Source organism: Lactuca serriola, chromosome 5, assembly GCF_051521515.1.
Source record: "Lactuca serriola cultivar US96UC23 chromosome 5, Lser_US96UC23_V15, whole genome shotgun sequence".
Taxonomy (NCBI): Eukaryota; Viridiplantae; Streptophyta; class Magnoliopsida; order Asterales; family Asteraceae; genus Lactuca; species Lactuca serriola.
In genome coordinates this window covers 330,904,290-330,920,554 of record NC_136412.1, presented here as the reverse complement: position 1 = coordinate 330,920,554, position 16,265 = coordinate 330,904,290, and the positions used below count along the sequence as shown (strand labels likewise).

General features: G+C 43.0%; 1 protein-coding gene across 1 annotated transcript; it reads left to right on the top strand.

The window, feature by feature from the left end:
- Positions 1–448: 448 nt before the first annotated feature.
- LOC145050982 (uncharacterized) lies at positions 449–1,072 on the top strand. Its single transcript, XM_078999145.1, has one exon. It carries the CDS (start codon positions 449–451, stop codon positions 1,070–1,072), a length of 624 nt encoding a protein of 207 aa, XP_078855271.1.
- Positions 1,073–16,265: the final 15,193 nt, after the last annotated feature.

Genomic DNA, 16,265 nt, shown 5'->3' with positions numbered 1-16,265 from the left:
GGTTTTTGTCTAGCTAGTATTTATATCAACTTTATTCTTTGTAGCCTTTATGATTTTCATTGAGAACCTTATAATTTCTTTCTATCATAATCATATGGAAATCTTATCATGGTATCATAATGGAGGTTTGATACGTTGTTAGAAGACTTTGTAGCAGTCATCTGTAGTAGTTTCATTAGCACTTTCGTTCAAACTGTTGATGTTTTTCGTTGGTGATATTCGTTTGTTTGATGGTATTTGTTTACTGTTGCTGCTAAGTTGCTATTGATGTTTGAATTCTTGTTTTTCGATTGATTGCTTCTGCTAGTTTGTAACTTATATCATTCTCAGATTTCTATATTGTTATTGCGGTTATTTATTAATTGCCAACATAATTGGAAAGGATGACTCCCTTCAATCAATCAGTACTTGTCTAGATGGAAAGAATTATACGTATTGGAGTTACGTTATGAAGAACTTTCTTCGTGGGAAGAGTATGTGGGGCTATGTCACTGGGACTAAAGCCAAACCCTCAGTGCCTCAAGCTGAGAATTTCGATTTGTTGGTTGATACTTGGGAGACTGATAACTCCAAGGTCATTACTTGGATTAATAATTTTGTTACTCAGTCTACTGGTATGCAGTTGGCTAAATATGACACAACAAAGGAAGTTTGGAATCACTTGGAGAGACTGTATACTCAGTACAACTTTGCTAAACAGTACCAGTTAGAATATGATATTCGTGCTCTTCAAAAAAATGACCAGAGCATTCAAGATTTATATGCTTCTATGTCTGATATGTGGGATCAATTGTCTCTTACTGAATCTAAAGAGTTAAAAGATTTTGAGCCTTACATTACTAGGAGGGAAGAACAATGTTTGGTCCAATTCTTGATGGCCTTGCATTCTGAATTCGAAGGCCTACGTGGAACTATTCTTCATCGCTCTCCCATTCCCTCAATGGCTTCTGTTGTTCATGAGTTGATTGTTGAAGAGACTCGTATCAACTCTCATGCGGATAAAGGGTTTAAAGCAACCTCCATTCCTACTTCCACTCCGGTTGTGCTTGATGTCTCCTCTAATCAGTCTTGACAAATGTAACGTCCCAAAATTCAAGACTAAAAATTTCTTTTAATAAAATATTACTTAAAGTAAAATCGTCGATTCAAAGCATAATCAAAGTAATAGTTTTCAAAACACATGTTCATTATCAGAGTACTACATCCCAGGCTGTCTAAAATATGGTGTGTGCCATGCGATCATCCCGAGCTCCATCATCCGCTACCGGAAGTACCTGAAACCAAAACTGAAAACCGTAAGCACGAAGCTTAGTGAGTTCCCCACCCTACCACATACCATGCAAACATACAACATACATACTGTCAGACTATTCTGGGGTGCCTGACTACCCTGTACGGCCATTCTGGGGTGCTGACAACCCGTGCGGCCATTCTGGGGTGCCGACTACCCGTGTCAAGCCATTCTGGGGTGCCGACTACCCGTGTCAAGCCATTTTGGGGTGCTGACTACCCGTGTCAAGCCATTCTGGGGTGCTGACTACCCGTCGGTCCTAACAACCGACCCTCGGGCACTATTTCACCCCTTACTGCTACTAGCACATATATCGTAACATAACATATTATCAGACATATCTGGGGTGTCTGACCTACCCTTCGGTCCTAACAACCGAACTCTACTACTATTACATACACGTATCATAACGTAACAGATTATCAGACATATCTGGGGTGTCTGAACTACCCTTCGGTCCTAACAACCGAACTTGGGGACTGGTCCCCTCCTACTACCTCTATCGCATATAACATAACAGGCCTGCATGCAAACATATCATCACATACTGTCAGACGTTTCTGGGGTGTCTGACTACCCTCCGGTCCTAACAACCGAACTCTACTGATGAGCCAGGGAGCTCCGTCCATGCTCCTACTGATAGTGAGATACGGGCCCAGCCCGCACTCACTCTTTCCCTAACTTGGACCTCGCCCCTAATCTGCTGCTAATGAGATGTGGAACACCATCCACACTCTGCTATTGGTGAGGTACGGGACCTCGCCCATACTCACCACCCTACCAGGCACATACAAGTATCACACAGACAACAAGTATAAACTACCATATAAACCATTCCTTGGGCACCCGCCCGCTAACATTGGACCTCGTCCTGAACAACATACTAGCATACGATGCCTAGGGCTAACCCCCGGGTCTTCTACTCATATCTACATGGGCCGGCATTGTGGCCGTAGACCCATTCACACAAAGGGAAACTCACCTGATACTGCTGAACTGCTGTTGCTAATCCCTTTGACCGCTACCTGACCACTGACTCCGAACTGCTGCTCCACTAGCTCCCCGAGCTACCAATATCAACATAACACTTAGTCCAACTGACCTCCAAGGTCAACTAAGTCAACTCTTGCCAATGACAAAGTCCTGGTCAAAGTCAACCTTTCCAGGTCAACCCTACTCGTAGAGTCCACATACTGACTCGCCGAGTTCATATACTCAGGGTCCTTCCATTCGCGACATGACTCGCCGAGTCCAACGATTTCCAAGTCCTAACCTGTCCAACTCGCTGAGTCTCCACCTGACTCACTGATTCGAATCTCAACTCGAAGGGTTTGGGGCTACGCGACCTGACTTGTCAAGTCCAAGAACAGACTCGCCGAGCATAAGGAAATCTTCATCCAACTCGCCGAGTTGTTCATCCAACTCGCCGAGTTCATGCCCATCTTCATCCGACTCGACGAGTTGTTCATCCCACTCGTCGAGTTCCTCCTCATCTTCATGTTACTCGCCGAGTCCACTCGAAGGACTCGCCGAGTCCATTCAGATCTACATACATGCAGAGGACTTTTGAGTCATGCATGGACTCCAAACTGTAGATCTACCCTTCCCAAGCCTATTCCCCACGTAAAGTTGCAAACTTTACGTATAGAGAAGGAGATCTAGGCACAATCCACCATAAACTAGGGTTTAAGACCAAGAGGCTCCGAAATCGACTCAATGGCTGATACTTTGTGCTTCACTAGGCCATAACACACTTGGATCTGGAGTAGCAACTCCAGATCCGACTTCTAGCTCAATTGGGTGGCAAACCATGGCTTAAAAGCCCCAAATATCACAACCATAGAAGATCTAAAAGTGATAAACGACTTATTACCTTCAGATGCTCAGAAATGTTCCCTAATCTTCATATCCAAGACCAATTCTTGAAGCCTCAATGATTTCCCCTTCTTCTTCTTCTTTCAAATCACTCAATATGGCTTGGGAGCTTGAATGGGCAACAATGGGGCTTGGGGTTCGATGCTCTGGGTGCAAGAGGCAGTAAAGAGACCCTGGGAAGGAGATTAAGGCATTTATAAAGGCTCCAAGTCCCGAATTTAGGGTTTTCCTCGCACAGACCAGACTCTCCGAGTCACCTTGGCCGACTCGCCGAGTCGGTCACTTACTCCTCGACTCAGATCCCGCTCGGACTCGCCGAGTTCCTCCTTGGACTCGCCGAGTCACCCTTAAAAATTAGGGTTTCTTTCCTTTCTTGGCCTTCCAGATTTTGGGTGTTACAACTCTCCCCCACTTAAACTAAACTTCGTCCTCGAAGTTTGCCATGGTCCACCGCCTGCGATCTGCTTCCAAAACCCACCAATTATCCCAACACCAGCTGCCTACCTTCGCTGGTCTTCCACCTGGTCATTCTGACTAACATAAACCCCGCAGATAAAACCTCGGGTCAAACCTGACCGTGAACAACTTAGAAACACAACTTACTTAACCAACAATCCTTCTGGTACTCACCGAGTACTGCACTGAACCTATAGGGGTTCACCCCTTCTTTCCTTGCACAATTCCTTGCCTCCCCAAGGCAAAGCTCCATAACCAACTATTCCTTCTGTCACTGTGAAGGCCCTATCCTTCACCCACTCCATCACCCCCGCTATTACCAGTACGGGTCATCACCGTCAGTAACCACTGACACTCCCCTCTGCCAAAACTTGGTGCTGAGCACCCCTCAATTCAACTAACTGAATTCCACCATACACTGCTTACCTGCAGTACTACTGACTGAAAATCCTGCTATTCGTTGTCTGCCTTCCGGATGAACTGAGACCACCCTATTCCCTACCAACCTATCAGTGTCTGGATTACCTGCTCCCGCCGGTAGCTAGTCCCAACACCACCACTAGTCGCTCCCAGCGACTTCCGAAGAAACTTCGACCACCTATAACTGCTCAATCTATTCTGCTATTCAGGCACTACAAACCTGGGATCCCCGATCCCCTAACTTGACACTAAGGTCCCTACCAGGTCCCACCTGTACTGCTAAAACTCACGGGCCTCGCCCACGGGTCTCACCCAACCATATCCTGGAGCAGCCTCTCCCAAGGTCTCACCTCTCTAGGGCTATACAGGCAACTCCCTATTATTCTCATCTACTACCCATTCCTGATCCCTATCTGATCACTAGGAGATAAGGGCCTCGCCCCAACTCCGCTAAGGAAGCTACTAAGGAATGCTACGGCTTACCCATAGTCTTACATCACCATCCATTGTTGACTGCTAGTGAATGTTACGGCTGCCTCGTAGTCTTACAACACTTCCACCACTGACTGCTAACACGAAGGCACCCATGTGCCATTAGCTCTCAAGATCCTCATTCCGACTCCCCCGAGCCCTTCGGGCGATCCACAACCTGAATTCCTAACCACGCACTAACCATTACCATCACACGCACTAACTGATGGGGAGTTTCTCAAACTCCCAACCCTGAATCCTCAATCCATCAAACGCTGAACTACTTCTTTTCCTTTTCGGAGGTCACGTACTCATTCTGGGTCTGCGCGCTCCCATCTGGGCACACTCGGAGGGTTCTCCCCCACTTCGATCCTGCTTACCCTTTGCTGCTCAATACTCAAAAGAGATCCCGACCTTTGCTGCCATTCCATAATCAATCTGCTAAGGAACCCAAGCCTGTCATGGCTAGGGATCTAACCATTCCATCTCTAACACCATGCCACTTCGAACTAGCGAGACGTACCAAATCCCTTCCAAGCATGCTACAGTTACTGCATCCTTTGTAACCTCCTTCTATAGAGCACATCCCCTAATTACCATACAAATGTCCAAGGTATGTAGATGGCATATAACATAATCACAAGCAAGCCACACCATAATACAATACTTATACCAAAATTGATGTAGAACCATAACAATATAATCATAACATAAGCTGACAAAAAGAGGAAGATTCATACCCACATCCTGTTCTAAAGAACCCCCAAATCCTCCTTCCTTCCGAGGCCTCCTATGATACTGAGGCTGCTCCTCCCGCTGAGCAGGGCAATTTGCCCTGATATGACCAGGCTGATGACAACGATGGCATAACTCTACTCTTATTGTGCATTCTTGGCGTCTATGACCCTTCCATCCGCATCTGCCGCACTTAGACTTGCTGCGCACGCCAGCCCGTACTCCCTTCTTCCCCGTGCAACCATCTCGACCCTGCGGTCCCCTGACACTAACTACGACAGTGTCCGACTGCCCATCCTGCTGAACTAGACCGGAAGACCGCTTCCTCTTGCTTAGCTGACTATCCGAGCCAATCTCCCGTTCATGGGTCATAGTGACCATTTCACCCATTGCCTGGACAGCTGAGGTCCGCCTTTCAATCCTGATGACCACTTTATCGATGATACGCCCAATGGTGTTTGGTAAATCTTCCTGGAGAGCCCGCGAAACCTCTGCAGCAATCCAATCATGTAAATGACCCTCCTGAAAACATGATGCACCATTCACTTTTGACCCCAATCTACAAGAGCTAGTGGTAGAATCCTTCTTCCAGAAGGATCCCAGAGACCCACAAGCTTCGGGCTCCGGATGAGCCCCCACCTGCTCTGCTACAATCTCGGCCCGGAGGGCCCCGAGGCGGCTATCCAAAAGCTCCACAATAGCCTCCTTAACCGAATCAAAAATCACAGGAATCTGATCAATGATGTTGCGCATAATTTCTGCTGAAATAAACCTTCTCGTCCAATCATCAATCTGTCCGACTTCAGAGTCAGAGCTAGATCCCTTTCCGGCACCTGAACTGCCCACTGGTATCTCTCACAACGTCACCATGCTGAAAATATAACACAATCACTATCAGAATACTTATCACTGCTGCGAGACCAAACACATGCACTGCCAGGTTCCCAGTCTTGTCTCGGCCTTTCCCGAATCGAGTACGGATCCTCTGCTTTCAGTAGTACGGGCCCATACTACCTTCCACATCTATCCGTACTCTCCTCAAGAACTGCCTAGACTCCACCAGGTCCCTTTCTACTACTTCTGCTCCGGGACTACCTCATCCTAAGCTGACCCTAGGGAAATCTCTGACTCAACTCAAACTAGTCCTCAACTGCTGAAGGCCTCCTCGCGATGCAAATTAGCCATCACCTGGATACCATCACATGTGACGAGGCTCAGATAATCCTTCGAGTAACAGACTCATCCCTACAACGGTTAGACTCAAATGAGAGTTGCGCAATAGGGCCAAATCCAGCACTCTGAGATTATTCAACCCTGATCACATGTGACGTGGCGTATCCACTTAATGGCTAACTCCCATCACTCAAAATCCCACATTGCACAAAGCAAGCAACATTCTGACAAGGGGAAAATCTAACCACCACATACTCAAGCAAGCATACACATATAGCAAAAATCTGAACCAACATGCAACACAAACTCATAACTCAGGCATAACCTAAACAGGTTATCCTACTACTTTCTAACCCGCACTATCATGCTGCTCAAAGCACATAATCAGGCACATAAGGCATCCTCCCTAGATCCTTAGTCCTATTCTAGCATGCTGCTCGACTATCTGATAATCAAATCATAAACTTGTATGGGTATTTTGGGGTACTTACTTGAGCTCGGTTGATTGCATGCACCACACCCTTTTCCTCTTTTCGAAGTACTTTTCTTTATGAATTCTTTTTGCCTTTCTAAAACTGTTTTCTTTCTCAAAACTCTCTTTTTACAAAACTGTCTTTCCGTTTTGAAAACTTTTATACCAATTCCTCAGTTTGATTTCAGACACACTCGAGAGCATGTCCGAATCCCTCAAACCAAGGCTCTGATACCAACTTGTAACGTCCCAAAATTCAAGACTAAAAATTTCTTTTAATAAAATATTACTTAAAGTAAAATCGTCGATTCAAAGCATAATCAAAGTAATAGTTTTCAAAACACATGTTCATTATCAGAGTACTACATCCCAGGCTGTCTAAAATATGGTGTGTGCCATGCGATCATCCCGAGCTCCATCATCCGCTACCGGAAGTGCCTGAAACCAAAACTAAAAACCGTAAGCACGAAGCTTAGTGAGTTCCCCACCCTACCACATACCATGCAAACATACAACATACATACTGCCAGGCTATTCTGGGGTGCCTGACTACCCTGTACGGCCATTCTGGGGTGCTGACTACCCGTGCGGCCATTCTGGGGTGTTGACTACCCGTGTCAAGCCATTCTGGGGTGCTGACTACCCGTCGGTCCTAACAACCGACCCTTGGGGACTATTTCACCCCTTATTGCTACTAGCACATATATTGTAACATAACATATTATCAGACATATCTGGGGTGTCTGACCTACCCTTCGGTCCTAACAACCGAACTCTACTACTATCACATACACGTTTCATAATGTAACACCTGTGTTTCCGGGCTTGCCATTTTTAGCAATATAATAGTCTAGGTTAACCTTTGTAACCCGTTTCGAAATAATAAGATTGTATTATTTGAGTATTATGTGTTTTGTGCTTAATTGCTTAATTATGTGGTTTGATTAATTAAGAATAAAAATAAGCGTCAAAATTTAAGTGTAAAATAAACTTAATATCTTTGAATAATGTTGTAGTAGTTGAAACGAGGTTTCCGAATATATATAGAACGCCCAAATCTGACTTCGTATGAGGAAGTTATGATTTATTGAAGTTTCGACTTAGCGGTGTGCAGCCCGAAATACTCGATTTGAGATCGAGCGGTTTTTAGTCGAAACAATCTAAACGAGGATCGAAGGTCTCGTTGTTGGTATCGAAGCGATAAAAAGTTAGGCGAGAACGGACGTCAAACGAAGAAGTTATGAATTTATAACGAAGTTTTTCTGTCGCGGCCTATTAAAATTAAATAATAAAAATAAATTCAAAATTAGCCGACGGTGTCTAAACGAAAGTTGTAGAGCGTAGTCTCACCTTCGCGTGGATATAAAGAACGTCGAAAACGGAGTTCGTATGAAGAAGATATGAATTTCCGAAGTTTATTAAATAATTTGTATTTAATTTTAATTGAAAAATCCAGTATTATCCGAAGGGGAGTCAGCAATCCGATCCGAAGTACGCCCCGCGTACACCGAAGATGTCGACACTCGCAACAAGTGGCTTCGGATGACGAACGCAGTGACGCATTCGGACCAGTACGCCCCGCGTACTCCGAGGCTCCAGCCTCCTATAAATAGGATGCGAGGGCAGCCGATTCTTTTGTTCATTTTCTCTCTTCTCTCTCCCGTTTTGCATCGTTTTGCGTGCCAGAAATACCCCGAAGCCCCGGTATTATACTCGAGTCCCGAAGCAAGTCCCGAGATCCCGAAGATCCCGAGAAGTGCGGTTCCCGAGCCGAAGCTCTGCCCGCGAGAAGTTCGATTTTTGTGAAGATCTTTCAGATCTGCTGAGGATTACTACTTCTGCAAGTCGTAGTGCTGTCCGATCATCTTCTGATCAAGTGAGTGTGTAGTTACCTTCTTCTAACACATAAATATTAAGTATTTTCTATAAAATACATGCTATGTGTATAATATAAAGTTGTTTATATGTGTGAGTGTATACTACCTTTCATAAACACGATAATAATACAAGTATGGTTTGAGTGTATTAAGTATATTGTTGTTTATATGTGTGAATGTGTATTCACTTTCTTCTATCCTATAGATATGATTTATTCTCTATGAGATATGTGTTATGTGTGTGTGTGCCTCATCTGTTATGTCAAATATGTGTTGATTAAAGCATGCTATACAGTTTTTTTAAAACTATGTATAAAATGTATATTTTTATCTACTAATATGTTGGGTAGAACATGGGTAGATAGTTGGTGTGTAATAAACAGATGAGAGGCCTCGTTGTTGTTTGATTTAGTCATCTAGCGGAGTTTAGATGACGACCACATACTTTTCTAGATAGTCTTGTGGAAACATTAGCAGGTTCTCCACCTGTAGGTGTTAATGAACTTGGGTGTTCATTCGCTGTACTCCATCCCCCTCATGGTTGCCTTATTTGACTTATATTGTTGAGGTACCCCCGAAGCATGTGTTGTCGCCCCGATGAAATATTCTTAGACTAGGTCCCTTATGTTAGTTGTTTTAGGGACATAAAGTGAGAATAACGGGAATGGGTAATTGGGTTATTGTTGGTTGGTGGAAATTAAATATGATTATTTATTGTGGGTTGAAAACCCTATATGCTCACCAGGCTCCCAAGCCTGACCCACTCAGTTTTATTTGGATTACAGGAAGTGGCGCGAGGGCATAAGATGGATGAACCATCAAGTTGTTTTGTTTACAAGTCTGTATATGTATATATTTGTTGAATGACTTGTAATGTTATCGTTTATGCTTATTGGTCTGTATCGGAACATGACACCCCGAGTTTTGATTATATAATGAAAAATACATTTCTTTTATGAAATGCTTTGGTAAACATTGTTTTATCATGTTTTGTTTTTGGGAACAAATTCCGCAACTCTTTCAAATCAAAAGGATTTACTCTGAAATTATTTTAAAAGCATAAATGAAAATCGGTCTTTTGTAGCCGAGATTTTGGGGATGTCACAGTTGGTATCAGAGCATTAGTTTAAGCGAACTAGGAATTTGTAGGATTTCTAGACTTAAACTTAGAATGCTAAGTGAAATTTTGAGATGTGTGTCTGATGTGTTTTAGACACGAGCACTAGTTTATTTTAGGGAAGTTGCCTAAAATGCTTTATGTGCTAAATGTTATATGTTGCCATATATGACATTATTTGTTCGGATCTATGGTCTATTGCCGACCGGATCTAGAAACCTTATGTGTGTAGGATTCTAAGCGTACGTCTATGATATTAGAACTAGCATGTAAACGTTTCGGAGTGATAAGGATGATTTGAATATCTATCGTGATTGAGGATTTAATTTCACCTTATTCGGTGTGTAGATCAAAATGGTGAGAACAAGAAGTGGAGTTGGAAATGCTGACGAAAACAGGAATCAACCACCAGTGATTGAGTAAGTACCTGTCGTAGCAGCAACACCTGAGCCAATAACCATGGCTGGTGTGCAAATGATGATTCAGACGATGTTGGATCGTCAGATGGATGAAACTAGACGGTTGCTTCAACAGAATCGTGAAGAACTGTCAATTCGTGTGGAAGAGCCTGAATTAAATGAAGGGCACTCGGAAGGGGGAAACTTTGTTGGAGTTGGAGAACAAGTTCCTGACATTGACGAAAGGCAGCATGTCAGTTGATAAATACACCAATAGCTTCACCGATAAGATGGAGTTTGCCTTGCGTATCGTCCCAGACGAGTTGACAAAGGTGGACCGGTATGCGAAGGAACTCCCATAGGAGTACGAGGTGCCAGTACGTCAGGCACTTACTCTAGAGGCAACTATCTGGGCTGCCAAGTCTGTTGAGAACATGATTAAGGGAAGAACCACCGACAAGGTTGAGGTTGGTGAGAAAAGAAAGTTTGAGGGAACATCTGGTTCCGGTAAGAAGGGCAAATTTTCGAAATCTGATTCGAAAAAGTTTGGAGGAAAAGGAGGCGAAGCGAAGTGGTGTGATAAGTGTAAGAAAAAGCACTTTGGGAAATGTAGCGAGGATGTGACCTGCTACAAGTGTGGAAAGGTTGGACATTTTGCCAATGAATGTCCGAACAACAAAAGGATGTGTTTTGGTTGTAATGAAGAGGGGCATATTTTGAAAGACTGTCAGAAGAAGAAGGAGGCAGCTAGGCCCAACATTCCACCAAAGCCGAAGGCGAGAGCCTTCCAGATGACACTTGAGGCTGCGAAAGATGAAGCTGATGTCACTTCAAGTACCTTTCTTGTTAATGAATTACCTGCTCAAATTTTGTTTGATTCTGGAGCCAACTACTCCTTTATTTCGCATGAGTTTGGTAGAAAGCTAGCTTTGCCTGTTGATATACTAGATAATGCCTTGTTAGTCGAAGTTGCTAGTGGCATGTTTGTACCTGTTAGCCATCGTATGAAAGACATCTTAATGGGAATAAGTTTCACGAGGAATTATTGTCTATCGAGCTTAATGGTTTCGACATCGTGTTGGGAATGGATTGGCTTAGCATCAATGATGCCGAAATTTTATGCAAGAAGAAGATAGTTAAAGTAAACCCGCCTGGGAAAGATTCGTTTATGGTGTATGGGGACAAACGCAGAGTGAATTCTGGAATCATTTCTCTAATGAAAGCCAGAAAGTGTTTGACCAAGGGATGTACATCATATTTAGCATTCGTGATTGATGCTAAGAAAGAAAAGAAGGTGATGCAGAGTATTCCAGTGGTGTGTGATTATCCGGAAGTATTTCCCGAAGATCTTCCTGGATTACCACCTGATAGACAAGTGGAGTTCAGAATAGACTTGTTACCAGGAACCACGCCAATAGCAAAAGCACTTATCGATTAGCACCGACGGAGATGAAGGAGCTGATGATGCAACTTCAGGAGTTATTGGACAAAGGTTTCATTAGACCTAGTTCATCGCCCTGGGGAGCTCCGGTGTTATTCGTGAAGAAGAAAGATGGAAGTATGAGAATGTGCATCGATTACAGAGAGCTGAACAAGGCAACAATAAAGAATAGATATCCGTTGCCGAGGATTGATGACCTGTTTGATCAATTGCAAGGTTCGAGCTATTTCTCGAAGATCGATCTAAGGTCAGGATATCATCGGCTAAAAGTAAGAGATCAAGATATCGAGAAGACTGCATTCAGAACTAGATATGGACACTACGAGTTCTTGGTTATGTCGTTTGGACTAACCAATGCTCCAGCAGCGTTCATGGATTTGATGAATAGGGTTTGTAACCCGTTCCTTGATAAATCCGTGATAGTGTTCATAGACGACATTCTGATTTACTCGAAAAGCCAGGAGGAGCATGGCAGACACTTGCGAGAAGTGTTGGAAGTTTTGAAGTAGGAGAAGCTGTATTCAAAGATCTCTAAGTGTGATTTTTGGATTCGTGAAGTCCAATTCTTGGGTCACGTGGTCAACCAAGAAGGGATAATGGTTGATCCAGCGAAGATCGAAGCTGTGATGAAGTGGGAACAACCGAAAAGTCCCACGGAGATTCGAAGCTTTTTAGGATTAGCCGGATATTACTGAAGGTTTATCCAAGGCTTTTCTTCAATTGCTACTCCATTGACAGCTTTGACCCACAAAGGAGCTACTTATGCTTGGAGTGATAAGCATAAAGAAGCATTCGAGAAGCTAAAGAAGAAGCTATGCGAGGCACCGATACTTTCTCTACCCGATGGAGTTGAAGACTTCGCTGTTTATAGCGATGCGTCTGGTGTTGGATTGGGTTGTGTTTTGACCCAAAGAGAAAAGGTGATAGCATATGTGTCTCGACAGCTGAAGGAGCATGAAAAGAATTACCCGACTCATGATTTGGAGTTGGCAGCGGTAGTTTTCGCTCTGAAAATATGGAGGCATTACCTCTATGGCACGAAGTGCAAACTTTTCACTGATCATAAGAGTCTCCAATATCTCTTTAATCAGAAAGAATTGAATATGAGGCAACGACGCTGGCTAGAGTTACTTAAAGACTACGACTGCGAGATACTTTACCACCCCGATAAAGCTAATGTTGTTGCTGATGCTCTCAGTCGGAAGGTCAATCTTGAAAGGAAAAGGCCAAGAGCGTTGAGAATTGAAGTTGTCTCGACCATTGTGGAAAGTATAAAGAAAGTTCAAGAGGAAGCTTCTGAGAAAAATGACCGAAAGGAGGAACGTTTGGGTAAAACGTTGGTGTTTGGTACAAACGGTCATGGACTGAAGGTATTCCAAGATCGTATTTGGGTACCTAAGTCAGGAGGAATTAAGGACCTTCTGATGGAAGAAGCTCACAAAACCATGTACTCAATTCATCCGGGTAGCACTAAAATGTATAGGGACCTGAAACCCTACTACTGGTGGCCGACGATGAAGCTTGATGTTGCAAAGTATGTGGCTGAGTGTGTGACTTGTGCGAGAGTAAAGACACAACATCAGAAACCGTACGGGAGTTTAGAACCATTGCCTGTGCCTATGGGTAAGTGGGAAGACATTGCTATGGATTTTGTCACTAAAGTTCCCAGAACAAAGAATGGTCACGACATGATTTGGGTGGTCGTTGATCGATTCACTAAGAGTGCGCATTTCATAGCAGCCAAGGAGAAGTGGTCTATGGAGAAGCTTGTGAATTCTTACGTGAAGGAAATTGTGAGGCTTCACGGTGTTCCGTTAACGATTGTAACGGATCGTGATAGCCATTTCACCTCAAGGTTTTGGAAAAGTCTACAAGAGGAAATGGGTACCAAGTTATGTTTAAGTACAGCTTACCATCCGCAGACTGATGGTCAGAGTGAAAGAACGATACAAACACTTGAAGATATGCTGAGAGCATGTACCTTGGAATTCCTAGGTAATTGGGATGAACATTTACCTTTGGTAGAATTTTCCTATAATAATAGTTTCCACTCGAGCATTAAGATGGCACCTTATCAAGCTTTGTATGGACAGAAGTGTCGTACGCCGTCTTGTTGGCTTGAGGCTGGGGAAAAGCAGTTTATGGGACCGGAGATGGTTCATCAAACTGCTGAAAAGTTGAAAATAATTAGGGAAAGAATGTTAGCAGCTAAATATCGTCAAAAGAGCTATGCTAACAAAAAGCGAAGACCGATGACTTTTGAGGTTGGAGATTCGGTTTTGCTTAAAGTCTCACTGTGGAAGGGACTTATAAGATTTGGTAAAAGGGGAAAGTTGAGTCCAAGGTTTATTGGACCGTTTAAAGTTCTTCAGAGGATTGGGAACCAAGCTTACAAGCTCGAATTACCTGAAGAACTGAATGGTATTCACAACACTTTTCATGTGTGTTATTTGAGGAAGTTCACTGGAGAAGTTCCCGATATAATTCCAATTTCTGAATTGAGAATTGATGAGAACAAAAGGTTGATTGAAGAACCAGAGGCAATTGTTGACCGAAAGACTAAGAAGTTGCGACGCAAAATGGTTGGGTTAGTGCTTGTCCGATGGAAACACACGAATGGGCCGAATCTCACCTGGGAGACGGAGAGTGACATGTTGAGTCGCTATCCGCATTTGTTTGTTGATGTGTGATTCCGGGAACGGAATCATTCTAAGGTGGAGAGAATTGTAACGCCTGTGTTTCCGGGCTTGCCATTTTTAGCAATGTAATAGTCTAGGTTAACCTTTGTAACCCGTTTCGAAATAATAAGATTGTATTATTTGAGTATTATGTGTTTTGTGCTTAATTGCTTAATTATGTGGTTTGATTAATTAAGAATAAAAATAAGCGTCAAAATTTAAGTGTAAAATAAACTTAATATCTTTGAATAATGTTGTAGTAGTTGAAACGAGGTTTCCGAATATATATAGAACGCCCAAATCTGACTTCGTATGAGGAAGTTATGATTTATTGAAGTTTCGACTTAGCGGTGTGCAGCCCGAAATACTCGATTTGAGATCGAGCGGTTTTTAGTCGAAACAATCTAAACGAGGATCGAAGGTCTCGTTGTTGGTATCGAAGCGATAAAAAGTTAGGCGAGAACGGACGTCAAACGAAGAAGTTATGAATTTATAACGAAGTTTTTCTGTCGCGGCCTATTAAAATTAAATAATAAAAATAAATTCAAAATTAGCCGACGGTGTCTAAACGAAAGTTGTAGAGCGTAGTCTCACCTTCGCGTGGATATAAAGAACGTCGAAAACGGAGTTCGTATGAAGAAGATATGAATTTCCGAAGTTTATTAAATAATTTGTATTTAATTTTAATTGAAAAATCCAGTATTATCCGAAGGGGAGTCAGCAATCCGATCCGAAGTACGCCCCGCGTACACCGAAGATGTCGACACTCGCAACAAGTGGCTTCGGATGACGAACGCAGTGACGCATTCGGACCAGTACGCCCCGCGTACTCCGAGGCTCCAGCCTCCTATAAATAGGATGCGAGGGCAGCCGATTCTTTTGTTCATTTTCTCTCTTCTCTCTCCCGTTTTGCATCGTTTTGCGTGCCAGAAATACCCCGAAGCCCCGGTATTATACTCGAGTCCCGAAGCAAGTCCCGAGATCCCGAAGATCCCGAGAAGTGCGGTTCCCGAGCCGAAGCTCTGCCCGCGAGAAGTTCGATTTTTGTGAAGATCTTTCAGATCTGCTGAGGATTACTACTTCTGCAAGTCGTAGTGCTGTCCGATCATCTTCTGATCAAGTGAGTGTGTAGTTACCTTCTTCTAACACATAAATATTAAGTATTTTCTATAAAATACATGCTATGTGTATAATATAAAGTTGTTTATATGTGTGAGTGTATACTACCTTTCATAAACACGATAATAATACAAGTATGGTTTGAGTGTATTAAGTATATTGTTGTTTATATGTGTGAATGTGTATTCACTTTCTTCTATCCTATAGATATGATTTATTCTCTATGAGATATGTGTTATGTGTGTGTGTGCCTCATCTGTTATGTCAAATATGTGTTGATTAAAGCATGCTATACAGTTTTTTTAAAACTATGTATAAAATGTATATTTTTATCTACTAATATGTTGGGTAGAACATGGGTAGATAGTTGGTGTGTAATAAACAGATGAGAGGCCTCGTTGTTGTTTGATTTAGTCATCTAGCGGAGTTTAGATGACGACCACATACTTTTCTAGATAGTCTTGTGGAAACATTAGCAGGTTCTCCACCTGTAGGTGTTAATGAACTTGGGTGTTCATTCGCTGTACTCCATCCCCCTCATGGTTGCCTTATTTGACTTATATTGTTGAGGTACCCCCGAAGCATGTGTTGTCGCCCCGATGAAATATTCTTAGACTAGGTCCCTTATGTTAGTTGTTTTAGGGACATAAAGTGAGAATAACGGGAATGGGTAATTGGGTTATTGTTGGTTGGTGGAAATTAAATATGATTATTTATTGTGGGTTGAAAACCCTATATGCTC